A 12,703-nucleotide genomic window follows, 5' to 3' on the forward strand; every position below is an offset into this window, starting at 1 on the left:
CATTTGACATTAGCCCAGCACATGCTGTGCCCTGACACATTATTTTTCACACTTTTTCCTCTCAAGTAGTCCCACACAATTCAGAAACACTGTGGAAACACCATTCAAACGTTAACTGCAGGAAAGTCACTGCACTGATGGTCTCATTGTCTTTTACTTCCTGCTCCTTTATGTTCCGTCCTCATTGGTTTCCCCCCGATGTTTGATTTCTTCCGCCTGCATTTTGTCCCTCAGTCATGTTTGTATGTGGAGTTTATGGCTCATATCAAACTGTGTGTAGACCATGTAAACAGACCAGTCTAACCCCGCTGTGGTTTTTAAGTATCAAGTAAAAATTACTTATCCTTTTCAGGATAAGTGCTAGAGCCTATCCCAGCTAGTTTAATAACATGTATTTTGTAATTGCCAGAGTGCATCAGAGGGACAGCTCAGGATGAGCGATTTGTAGAGAAAGTTTGAGAGCCAAGACTGAGATGGTTTGAACATGTGGAGAGGAGGGATAGGGGATATACAGGACAAAAGGCCATGCAGAGGGTTGGTGTGACAGAGGAGGATAGCATTCACATGGTGATGCAGAGGCAGATGGTTTCCTGTGGTGAGTGAGCAGCTGAAAAAAGAGGAACGATAAAAGAAGAAGAACAGGGACAGGTTTCCCAATGTTTTGCATCATCCCTCTCTTTAACAAGACTTTTTAACCCAGTAAAGCCAAGTGCATCATATTTGATACATGAGTTTTTGAGACTTCTACATCATCAGTGATTTGTTTCTCGTAAAACAAAACATAGAAATTCTACAACACATTTTTAGCAACTGAAAAACATGCAAACATGATACACATGAAAGTCAAAAAGCTGGGAGAAGAGAAAAAAAATGTCATTTTGGTGGGCTCCAAGTGATGCTTCTGAAGTCATATATCAGAATCAGAATCAGAATCAGAAAGGGTTTATTGCCAGATGTTGAGGAGGTTTACAACATTAGGAAATTGCTGCGGTGCAATTTCCTAATGTTTCCTAATTTCCTAATATATGAAACCATCTTTGCAAGTAAACCATCATGTATGATGATAAAATGTGTGTTTTTATTAAATATGTTCCATCTATTCGGGATGTTAAGGAGAACAAGTCCAGATTCAATTATGAGAAAATAAACACAGAGTCAAAAACTTTTAAACAACCGTGTCTTTCCCTCAGTGGAGCAGACTGATTCCTAAAAAGAGGACCTGCAGTGTTGTTGGAAATGCTGAAAAGGACAAAAAATCGGGTTTTAAAAAAGAAACGGCAATAAAATGTATGTTAAGATGTTCTCTAGGCAATAAGACACTGTCCTCTAACCCATCCAGAGCATATAAGCATAAAGGTATATACAGCCTCTGGTTGTCATGGTTTTTTTGTTAATTACATATACGTTATAGCACTAACTGATTAACGTGTGGATGCTGAAACCACTTGTGCACCACAGTCATTGCGAAACAAATGCTGCTTCTTTCCTGTGTTGAAGTCTTGTCTGTTGTTTCTTTGTCACTCTAAAAACTAGCACACATGAGGTGTCTGACAAGCATCTGCACTGACAGTTCATGAATCCACTAGGACGTCACTCGTCGTCAGAGTCCAAGAGTCTGAGTGTTTATGGTGCAGAGGAAGAATATGATTCAAATCAAATGATTATTATTTGCAGCTGCGAAGAGAGACCACAAGGTGTCGCTCTAATGCTTCTGTAGTTTATGCTCATGTGAAACATTTCACATAAAAAACATTTGAAAATCTCCTTTTTTTTCTCTGAATCACTTATCCAATCTAGAGTTGTGGTGAGACTGGAGCCTATTCAGGTGCCAGGAGGTGAACGGTAAGGTGCACACTGGACAGGTTAGCAGTCTATCGCAGGAGTAACACAGAGACACACAATCATTCATGCATGTGTTTGGACTGTGAGATGAGCCTAGAGTACCTAAAGAGAACACGCAGGTACAGGGAGAACAGACCAACTCCACACAGAAAGGCTCCAGCCGGCTGGCAGATTCAAACCCAGGACTTTCTTTCTGTGAGTTGACAGTGATAAACGCTGCACCGCCATGTTTCAAAACATATTCATACTGTTTTATAACCTGCAATTTCTAAACGGTAACAACAGTATTATAGTTTTCTACAACCCACAGAAACACACAAACTCAGCTGCACTAAGAAATAAACATCATGTGATCCTGAGCTGCGTTCATAGGCAGGATATTTAAGGACATTATGGATATATTGCGACTTCTCCTGGGAAACGTTTCAAAACTGAAGAGATCCATTCTGATTATTATTCAGCTTTGACAGTTTGGGGTGTGTTGTTTCATATTTTTGCATTTCAAAATTTATTATTTATATAAAATATATCTGTAAGGCATCTGATAAATTAAAATTTGTATTATTTGCAGACGACACAAATATTTTTTGTTCTGGGGGAAATCTAAAGGAGCTGCTGGATACAATTACATCAGAAATGTGCAAAATTTAAAAAAAAATGGTAGCAAAAAGTAAAACTAAAATAGTCTTATTTGGGAATTCCCTGAGAAACGCACAAGTGCATATTCATATAGATGGTCTGGAAATTGAAAGAGTTGTTGAACAAAAGTTTCTTGGTGTGATAATAGATGATAAATCAAGCTGGAAGATGCATATAAATCATATACATAACAAAATTTCAAGAAGTATTTCAATTTTGAGTAAAGTAAAACACATTCTGGACCACAAATCATCCCACATTCTCTTCTGTTTACTGATTTCACCATATTTGCATTACAGTGCAGAGGTTTGGGGCAATAATAAATGTTTGCTATCATCAATCTTTATATTACAAAAAAGGGCCATAAGGATAATCCAAAAACTGGTTACAGAGATCATACAAATCCACTATTCTTAAAATCAAAAATACGAAAATTCACAGATCTGTTTTTTTTCTTACAGCACAAATTATGTATAAAGCAATAAGCATCCTGTTTGCTGACAATATTCTAAATTTGTTTTCTAAAAGGGAACAGGGATACAATTGGAGGGGGGAATTACATTTAAAACATCCTTTTATCCGTACAACACTAAAAAGTTTTTGCATCTCTGTGAGTGGAGTGAAGCTGTGGAACAGACTAAGTAAAGAAATGAAGCAATGTCCAAGCACGAGTCCGTTTAAAAAGCGATTCAAGGGTATGGCTGTTGCAGGGTACAGGGAGGAGGTAGAGCTCTGATAGGGTGTTCTCGTCCAGTATTTTCATAATGCCGATGTGTGTACATGTGTGTGGGTGCACGGGGATAAACTGAAAAGCAGCTTTATTAACTTAAACTGAGAACAAATTAATCCAGATTTTCAAAAGAAACAGCCAAACAAAGAATCCAACATCTACGAATCTTCAAACAAAACATCCTGCGAGGACGGACAAGACAACAAGCAGACAGCAACTGAGGAATTAAATACACACAAGGCGATTAGGGAGAGAGGAAACAGCTGGGGAAAAGACAGGTGAACAGAATACAACAAGACAAGAGGACACAAAACTAAACAAACACTAAACAAACAGGACTAAGATGTGAACTTGACAGAACTAAACAAGACATGACTGAGGAAACAGAAAGGGAGGCAGGAACAACCAGGGTTTCATAAACCAGACTGAAACAAAGACATGCTGCTATCAGAAAGTATAAAAAACCAGAGCACAAAAGAAGACCTAAGTCAAAGACTCGTAGGACTTTAAACACTCCATCTGCATTAATCACAGATGGCGTCGTTCAAACTGCAATTTGAAATTTAGAGGACCAGCAGGTTTGTTACCAGACTGTGACTTGCCAGAGCACGTCAGTACATGTTAAAGAAGTTTTATTCTTTATATTACATGATTGAATTTGCATTTGTGGAGTGCAGTGATGAGCTGTGGAGTCTTAAGATGATTTAGACTCACTGCTTTGATGCACTGCTGCCTGAGGGCCTGGAGATCAAAGCCATTCAGTAGTGATTTAGGAAATCTTTATTATGAATGTTTTATTTATTTAAATCTGGATCCCCATTAACATCAGGCTGAGCCTTTCTTCCTGCAGTCCTCACACATTCAATCCAGCAACTGCAACACATGAACATCAAACCAGCAGATTGTTCTCACACAGAAAGCTCCGAGTTTCACAGAGAAAGAAACATGAAGAATCTGCATTACATCACACAACAATCATTCTAACAAACATTACTCTCCAGGTTACTACACGTTACTACACGTCCCATCTACATGCCGTCACGATCTCCTGGTCGATGCACCCGTTTCTTTCCATCTCCCTCTGTATGTGTGTGTCCTTGTATCTTTCAGGGGTGGATTCCCGCTCCTTTGGTGTCACACCTGTGAGTCACTGTTTACGCACTTGGTTCCAGTCGGCTCATTACCAGTGATCTATTCAAGACACCAGGTCGTTGCACCACATGTGACACCCACCGATGTGAAGGAAGGCACCTGTGCACGGCAGAGAGGTCAGATAAAGGTGTCTGAGAGCAAAGTTAGGGGAAAAAGAGTTTTAGAGGAGACAGAGTAGCCATCTGGACATCACTTACCCCCCTTGTCACTCCACCCTTCAGAGCTTTCCTGTGTTGCTTTAGCAATAAACATCCTAAACTTTTATTCCTTTGCGCTGCCCTTGCACCCAGGTTTTCACCAATGCACAACGCATAAACCCACCAGTTTTATTATTTGAACAGCTTTGATTTCAGCTTTTCTGGTTGAAATAAAACTGTTTTAACAAATAGTTAAACTATTCAGCTGTGTAAATCACCATTTTCTGAATATTACTTGTTTTAACTTTTGGCACTCTAAATCTTTCTGTTACAGATCATGTTTGATAGGTAGTATGTTGAATAAAAGGCAATATAATACATTTGGTCACAGCTCACATTAAATTTATAGAGCATAGGATGATCTCCTAACAGTTAGCCAGCCCACATGCATTTAATTAAATTAGTTCTGTAAGAGCATTGAAAAGCAGGTTTATTTTGAGCTACTTGTAACATTTAAAGACATTCCTGCAGTTTAACTAATTGGTGTGTGTTATCTGGCTTCATGGATAGGTAGAGCTGGGTGTCATCTGCATAACAGTGAAAATGTATACTATGTCTTCTAATGATACTGCCTAGGGGAAGCATGTATAATGTAAACAGAATTGGTCCTAGCACTGAACCCCGTGGAACTCCATAATTGACCTTAGTGTGTGAAGAGGACTCTCCATTTAAATTTGCCTTGCCTTGCCTTGCCTCCATTTACATGAACAAATTAGAGTCTGTTAGCTAGATATGATACAAACCACTGCAGTGCAGTACCTGTAATACCTACAGCGTGCTCTAATCGCTCTAATAGGATATTATGGTCAACAGTATTGAATGCTGCACTAAGGTCTAGCATTACATGCACAGAGATGAGTCCACTGTCAGAGGCCATAAGAAGATAATTTGTAACCTTCGCTAAAGCTGTTTCTGTGCTGTGATGAGCTCTGAAACCTGACTGAAACTCTTCAAATAAGCCATTCCTCTGCAGATGATGTGTTAGCTGTTTGACAACTACTCTTTCAAGGATTTTTGATATGAAAGGAAGGTTGGAGATTGGCCTATAATTAGCTAAGACTGCTGGGTCTAGAGATGGCTCAGTTCATAAAGTCATTACTAGTTAACATTAAAGGGATGGTTGGCTCAGTCCGGTTGTTCAGTCTGACGTCACTAGCCGTGTCTGGACCTAAACTCCGCTGCAGGTCCATATATCAAACGATCACTATGGCATTACTGAGAGTTGAAAAACTGTCTAAAGTCTTTCATCTTTAATAAAATGATCAGCGTTCTGCTCTACCAGGTGTAACAATTGAGTTTAACATCCAGGCATCCATGAAAACAGAATTTATGACATTTGACGGAGTTAGAAGTTAGCAGGGAGTTAGCTTGCTAGCTTCTATCTAAATACAATATAGCATGTCCTGAGTGCGGGGTTTTGGAAACAAATTAAAACGTACAGCTCTGTTATCACTTCCAGCATAAATGAAGACAGAAAACTAAAAAGCAGTGACGTTTGTAGGGTTACTGAAGTTGGGCTAGCTGGTATATAATGATGTGCTATGTGACCGCTAGCGACACAGCTATGTTAGCATAATATAAACAAGCTAACTTTTTTTCCACTCGATAAAAGTTAACGTGAGTGTTCTCGGTGGTCAGGAACAAATGTAATCGCATGGCAGGATGCTGTAAAAGGACCAAACTTCAGCCAGGAGAACAACTGAGATAATCCATCCATAATACGAGGTTAGTCATTCATATACTGCTGCATGGGCTGGGCTGTAGTTACATCCTAAGGTTTTAAAAACTGAGCTTAAATAAATGATTAGCGGTAATAAAAGCCGAGGGAGGTCAACAGTGATCACTGACTGTTTTAGGAGCTTTTTGAGATTAAATAGAAGAAAATACATAACATTAAACATGTTAACAACACAAAAGCCATATTAAACACAGACTACTTTAGGCCCGGAAGTAGGATTCGTCACGTCATCACTGAACAACTGGATAGAGCTCTGACTTTTTGTCAGCCTGGCTACAGTGCTGAAGAGAAACCTGGGGTTGTTCTTATTTTCTTCAATCAGTGACGAATAGTAAGATGTTCTAGCTTTGTGGAGGACTTTCTTATAAAGCAACAAACTATTTCTCCAGGCTAAATGATGATCCTCTAAATTTGTGACACGCTATTTCCTCTCCAGCTTACGAGTTATCTGCTTTAGGCTACGTGTTTGAGAATTATACCACGGAGTCAGGTACTTCTGATTAGAGACCTTAGTTTTCACCGGAGCTACAGTATCCAGAGTCGTACGTAGTGAGGAGGTAAAATTATTAACAAGATGATCGACCTCTGTTGGAGTAGCGTTCAGATAGCTGCTCTGCTCTGTGTTGGTACAGAGCATTGAAGATGATAACAGTGGGTGGATTATATTCTTAAACTTAGTTACATCGCTTTCAGAAAGACATCTACTGTGATAAAGTCTACTCTCCACTGCTGTGTAATCAATTATTGTAAATGTAAATGTTATCAGGAAATGATCAGACAGGAGAGGGTTTTCAGGAAACACTGTTAAATGTTCAGTTTCTAAGCCACATGTTAAAACAAGATCTAGAGTGTGATTAAAGTGGTGGGTGGGTTCTTTTACATTTTGAGAGAAGCCAATTGAGTCTAATAACAGATTAAATGCCATGTTGAGGCTGTCATTCTTAGCATCTACATGGATGTTAAAATCACCCACAATAATTATTTTATCTGAGCTGAGAACTAAATCAGATGAAAAGTCTGAGAAATCAGACAGAAACTCTGTGTAAGGCCCAGGTGGACGATAGATGGTAACAAGTAAGACTGGTTTCTGAGTTTTACAGCTGGGGTGGACAAGGCTAAGCATCAGGCTTTCAAATGAATGAAAAGTCTGTCTGGGTCTTTCGTTGATTAATAGGCTGGTATGAAAAATTGCTGCCACACTGTCCCCTCGGCCTGTGCTTCGAGATTTCTGGTAGTTAGAATGACTCGGGGGTGTTAATTCATTTAAACTAACATAATCATCCTGCTGCAACCAGGGTTCTGTAAGGCAGAGTATATCAATTTGTTGATCAATTATTAAGTCATGTACTAACAGAGACTTGGAGGAGAGAGACCTAATATTTAATAATCCACATTTCACTGTTTTACTCTTTGGTGTAGATGTGGATACTGCAAGACCAGGTTTCCTCCAGAAGGTTTGCCAATTATCTATGAAGCCCACATCATTTTCTGGGACACCACTCAGACAGCCAGCAATTTAAGGAGAACATGCGGCTAAACATGTCACTCCTGGTCTGATTGGGGAGGGACCAGAGAAAACTACAGAGTCCGACATTGTTTTGGCAAAGTTACACACCAATTCAATATTGATTTTAGTGACCTCCGATTGGCGTAACCGGGTGTCATTACTGCCGACGTGAATTATGATTTTACTAAATTTACGTTTACCCTTAGCCAGCAGTTTTAAATTTCCCTCAGTGTCGCCTGCTCTGGCCCCTGGAAGACAATTGACTATGGTTGCCGGTGTCTCTAGCTTCGCATGTCTGAGAACAGAATCACCAATTACCAGAGTTTGACTCCCGGCGGGTGTGTCGCCGAGTGGGGAAAAATGGTTAGACACATGAACAGCTTGGTGGTGCCAGTGTTGCCAACTTAGCGACTTTGTCGCTATATTTAGCGAGTTTTCAGGCCCCTTAGCGACTTTTTTTTCTAAAAAGCGACTAGCGACAAATCTGGCGACTTTTTCTGGTGTTATTGGAGACTTATTTATGACGACTTTTTGACGTGAAAGAGCGTGTTGCTCTTACTCTCAACAAGCAGCGGTGCTGCCGTGGGCACCTCACCCGTGCTAAAGCGCTCACGGGCGGAGGATAGTCCTCCCACAGCTGCAGGAGATGTTCACACCTATGCGTCCAAACTGCAAATGAACCGCGCATGAGCGAAGCCGCTTCTCCCGCACTGACTGTAACGCAGTCAGTTCTTCTTTTACTGTTATGCTGTTTTGTGGATCACAAGGTTTAAAACTACTTATAAACATGGTAAACATGGCTGTTCAAACCCCCACAAGGCTGCCCGCTGGGATTGAAACGATGGGACGAGGCACGACTTCTCAAAATGGGCTCATTGAGTGCAGCACGGATAAGATCTTGGAGAAGCTTGCGGCTGCCGTGAACACTCAGAATAAGACCTCTGAGCGCAAATTGGATCACATCTTGGAGAAGCTCACTGCGGTCGTGAGTTCTCACAATCTGCTCTTTGAGCACAAGAATGACAACATCACGGAGCGTAAAATGGTAAATGGCCTGTATTTGTATAGCGCTTTACTCGTCCCTAAGGACCCCAAAGCGCTTTACACGTTCAGTCATTCACCCATTCACACACTGGTGATGGCAAGCTACATTGTAGCCACAGCCACCCTGGGGCGCACTGACAGAGGCGAGGCTGCCGGACACTGTCGCCACCGGGCCCTCTGACCACCACCAGTAGGCAATGGGTGAAGTGTCTCGCCCAAGGACACAACGTCCGAGACTGTCCAAGCCGGGGTTCGAACCAGCAACCTTCTGATTACAAGGCAAACTCCCAACTCTTGAGCCACGATCGATGTTATCAGCGTAAGGTTGATAACATCATGGAGAAGCTCACGGCTCTCCAACGGGAGATTGAGAGACCAGTGTCGGACTGTTAGAACAGCTTTGAAATTCATTTAAGTTGTTCGCATTAAAGTATAAACCACCATCACTTCATGCGGCTACCACTTCGGCGCCAGCTGTGGTCTCAAGGCTGGAGCTGAACAAAAACACCCTGATAACAGACTGTGCTTACACTGTTCCTTCCCATTCTATGCAAGGCCACCTGGGTTGGCTGGAGGACTGTTTACTTAGCCTGGCAGGGCGAAGGACACTGTCTCAGCTGAACTCTGGACACACACACACACACACATACACATACATCGATACGCACTCCTCCCTTTCCAAACACCTTCGATGCTTGTCCCCTCCTGGAGAACACGGCGGGTCTGGGCCCGGCGCTGGAAAAATAGCTGCAGGGCAGGATGGCTGCCGTGTTTGCTTCGGATTACTCCTCACCCTCTACCCACCCCTTTTGCTTGTCACATGCTCCATAATGTTGTGCTGTGGACATTTATGTGCTTTCTGTGTAGAGTTTTTTGTTTTCTGTTCTCATGCTGTCCTCCCATAGGAGCCCAGCATGAGTAGAGGTCTCTTTTTTTTTCCTCTTGGACTTTCCTATTGTATTGTACATTTCAGTGTTTTTCCGTAATACTACCGGTCTCCGACCTGTCTCCCCATGTGATGTCGTGTTGTGTATGTAAGGTCGGGGGGGGGGGGGGGGTCCCATTTCACTGCAAGGCAACTTGCATGTGACAAATAAAGTTTTCTTGAATCTTGAATCTAGTAATCTAGGCACTTGTTGGGTGCCTGGAAGCAAAATATATCAATGATTTGTCTCCTAGCGTAAAATGTTACTCTTTTGGAGTGAGAACATGTTGGAATAATCTATTAAAGAGGTGTGAAGCCGGCGGCGTCCTCCAGACGTCCAACCTCCACCACTTCGTTCTGGCAGCCACTAAGGAACAGGAGGAACACGGCAGTCACTCTTCTTTAATTACCCAAAGCGCCTTATAATCTTTAGCTGGGCGAGACTGAGCTCCGAACTTCGGCCGCCGCTGCCTTAGGTTCAAGCACATATCAGGTCTCCTGAACCAGGCGTCCGGCTGTCACCTCTCTGCTCATCACTCGATTGTGTGTCTCTCTGTCCTCGGGTCTAGCCACTGACAGAATATCCTCTGGTTCCGCTTGTCTCTGTCTCATCCCAGTCTCTGTCTCATTCCAAAAACCTGCCTGCATCCGCCAATCGAGCATCACTCTCCTAGAATGTCCAGGGTGCTGTATTCAGGCTTCCGTGCTGCCCTCTGCGACAGCCACCTGCCACTGGCTACCACTCCATTTCACTTCCCCCTGACTCTTCTTCTTCTTCTTCTTTCAAGTTTAACGGCAGCTTGCATCCAAAATTGTTGCATTACTGTCATCTCCTGGCTTTAATCTTCCGTCACTCCTGAGTCCTCAGATTCTCTTAATGAGACCAGAATTCCTCAAAAAACGAAGAACCACCCCTTTCCCTTCACCATGACTTAACTTATTAACCACTTGTTCAAACGTAAGTTCCCTTCCACCACTCATTTCACCCGTCATCACCCTCCTGTGACTTGCATACTTCCTACAACTAAGAAGCACATGCTCAACCGTCTCCATAGCATTGCACCCATCACACAACCCATTCGGATGTTTCCCTATCTTAAAAAGAGCACCATTTAAAAAGCAGTGGCCTGTTCGTATTCTACTGATAATAACCTCCTCCTGTCTCTTTAAACTGCTACTCCTCTCAGCTTCTATTGTGTTTTGAACCCTATATAAATGTCTCCCTTTTGTGTCAGTATCCCATGCCATTTGCCAGAAGTTCTTACTTTCTGTCCAAACTATACTTTTCCCTTCAGATTTTGACAGTGGTATCTGTACATCTATATTCCCCCTGACTCTGTTCTGCCAGGCCCTCTTATTGGCCCCTATGACCTCCCAGGTGTGTCCATTGAGCAATCAGAACTGGGCGGAGTCTCTCCGGCACACGTTAACAAATATACACACTAAAAAAACATGCAATCAGTGCAAGTATAAAAACACTCAACAAGAAAAACAAACACAAAGCACAGCAACACATGCAAAGTTAAAACATGTGACACATTCATCCCATCAGGAAGATGAGGCAGACACCAGATGGAGCGCCCACGGCCAAAGGGTGAGAGTCTGTGAAAAGGCTCCTGTTCTTAGCTCAAGAGCCACTCACATGGTCCAAGCCACCAAGGACCAAGGGAGCAGCCCATGCCAAAAAGTCCAGATACAGAGGCTGCATAATTTCCCTCAGGGATTATTAAAGTATTCTGATTCTGATCCTGTTCTTGCAAATGCAAAATGTGTTTGGCACCACAGCGCATTCAGATCATAATTCTGTTCGGAAAAGATGCCAGATACGATCAGATATTAAAAAGAGAAACAAAAAGCACTTCTCAGGAAATGCCATCCCTTTACTGTAAAGGGCAGTGACTGTCGCTCCACCCCCAATCAAGATGATATAAAGATGGAGTGATGTGCTTTCAATTTTAACACTTCCCTTCTTTTCTGCTTGCAGACCGGCTGGTGTGAAATATTAAAAACTGTAAGTATTCCACGCATCTCTACTGACTGATGGATTCACACATTCCTGGTGCTTTTAAATTCATATTGTGGATACAAGCTCATTTATATTCTCTCCTTTTAGAATCATGAGCAGAAACTTCTTGTCCAAAAATGATGAGCTCCGCAGGGGAGACTACCTGGTGTCCAACAACAAGCAGTTCAAAGCTATATTTCAGGTGACTAATTTAAATGTTCTCAGTTCAGAAGCTCATAAAAGCCTTGTTTCCCAGTCATGCATGTTGACAGTTATCTAACATATAATTTATGGCTGCAGGATGATGGTAACTTTGTCATCTATGGCTGGAAGCCTTTGTGGGCTTCGGACACCTATGGATCAGATGCTGTCCGTCTGTGCATGCAGGCTGACTGCAACCTGGTCATGTACAACAAATGTAACACGCCTAGATGGAGCACAAACTCTTACGGACCTATCGCCAACATGTGCCGTCTTCAACTGACTGATGACGGCAAACTGGTGGTGAACAGAGAGTGCGAAGAAATCTGGAGCTCTGAAACGTCCAAAGGCATGAAGTGATGCTTGTGTGTGACCATCCTTTGGCATAAACCTTCAGCGATGCTATTAAAGCAACATATACCAGCGCATAAACAAGCTTTTCCTTTTTCTTTCTGGTTAGCTTTGATCAGGCTCTGAATTTCTGCTCTGAATGTGCATGTTCACTGCCGTAAAACACAAAGGATTGTAACCAAGTGGCAAAAAATAAATAAAATGAAAGGTATTTGACCAACCTTGAGTCTCTCTTTGTCCCTCTCTTGTTCCGTGTGTTTATATTTCTGCCGTTAGACAGATTTTCTTAAATATAAATATTGTTGCAAAGGTGTAGGAAGCAGTCTTAAAACTTTGAGGTGTGTAGCTGATAGCAAAACTACACAGATTATG

The 12,703-nt window shown here is 42.0% G+C and overlaps 1 protein-coding gene across 2 annotated transcripts; it reads left to right on the plus strand.

Moving 5' to 3' along the window:
• The first annotated feature begins 3,964 nt into the window (after positions 1-3,964).
• Positions 3,965-12,406, plus strand: LOC120741036 (mannose-specific lectin-like). 2 transcript variants are annotated; one of them, XM_040043628.1, is made up of 4 exons: positions 3,965-3,972; positions 5,277-5,281; positions 11,888-11,981; positions 12,080-12,406. In XM_040043628.1, the coding sequence occupies exons 3-4, from the start codon at positions 11,892-11,894 to the stop codon at positions 12,338-12,340; spliced, it is 351 nt and encodes a 116-aa protein (XP_039899562.1). In that variant the 5' UTR covers positions 3,965-3,972; positions 5,277-5,281; positions 11,888-11,891; the 3' UTR covers positions 12,341-12,406. The 2 variants fall into 2 exon arrangements, with proteins under 2 accessions (XP_039899562.1, XP_039899561.1); XM_040043627.1 differs by lacking the exons at positions 3,965-3,972; positions 5,277-5,281 and adding an exon at positions 11,711-11,785.
• Positions 12,407-12,703: the final 297 nt, after the last annotated feature.

This window comes from Simochromis diagramma, unplaced genomic scaffold (assembly GCF_900408965.1).
Source record: "Simochromis diagramma unplaced genomic scaffold, fSimDia1.1 OVJJ01000602.1, whole genome shotgun sequence".
Classification (NCBI taxonomy): domain Eukaryota; kingdom Metazoa; phylum Chordata; class Actinopteri; order Cichliformes; family Cichlidae; genus Simochromis; species Simochromis diagramma.

Bases quoted from the DNA above. Each gene is read 5' to 3' on its own strand.
- LOC120741036 (XM_040043628.1), top strand. From the start codon at position 11,892: ATGAGCAGAAACTTCTTGTCCAAAAATGATGAGCTCCGCAGGGGAGAC. The intron at 11,982-12,079 runs GTGACTAATTTA...TTATGGCTGCAG, and splicing joins AGTTCAAAGCTATATTTCAG to GATGATGGTAACTTTGTCAT.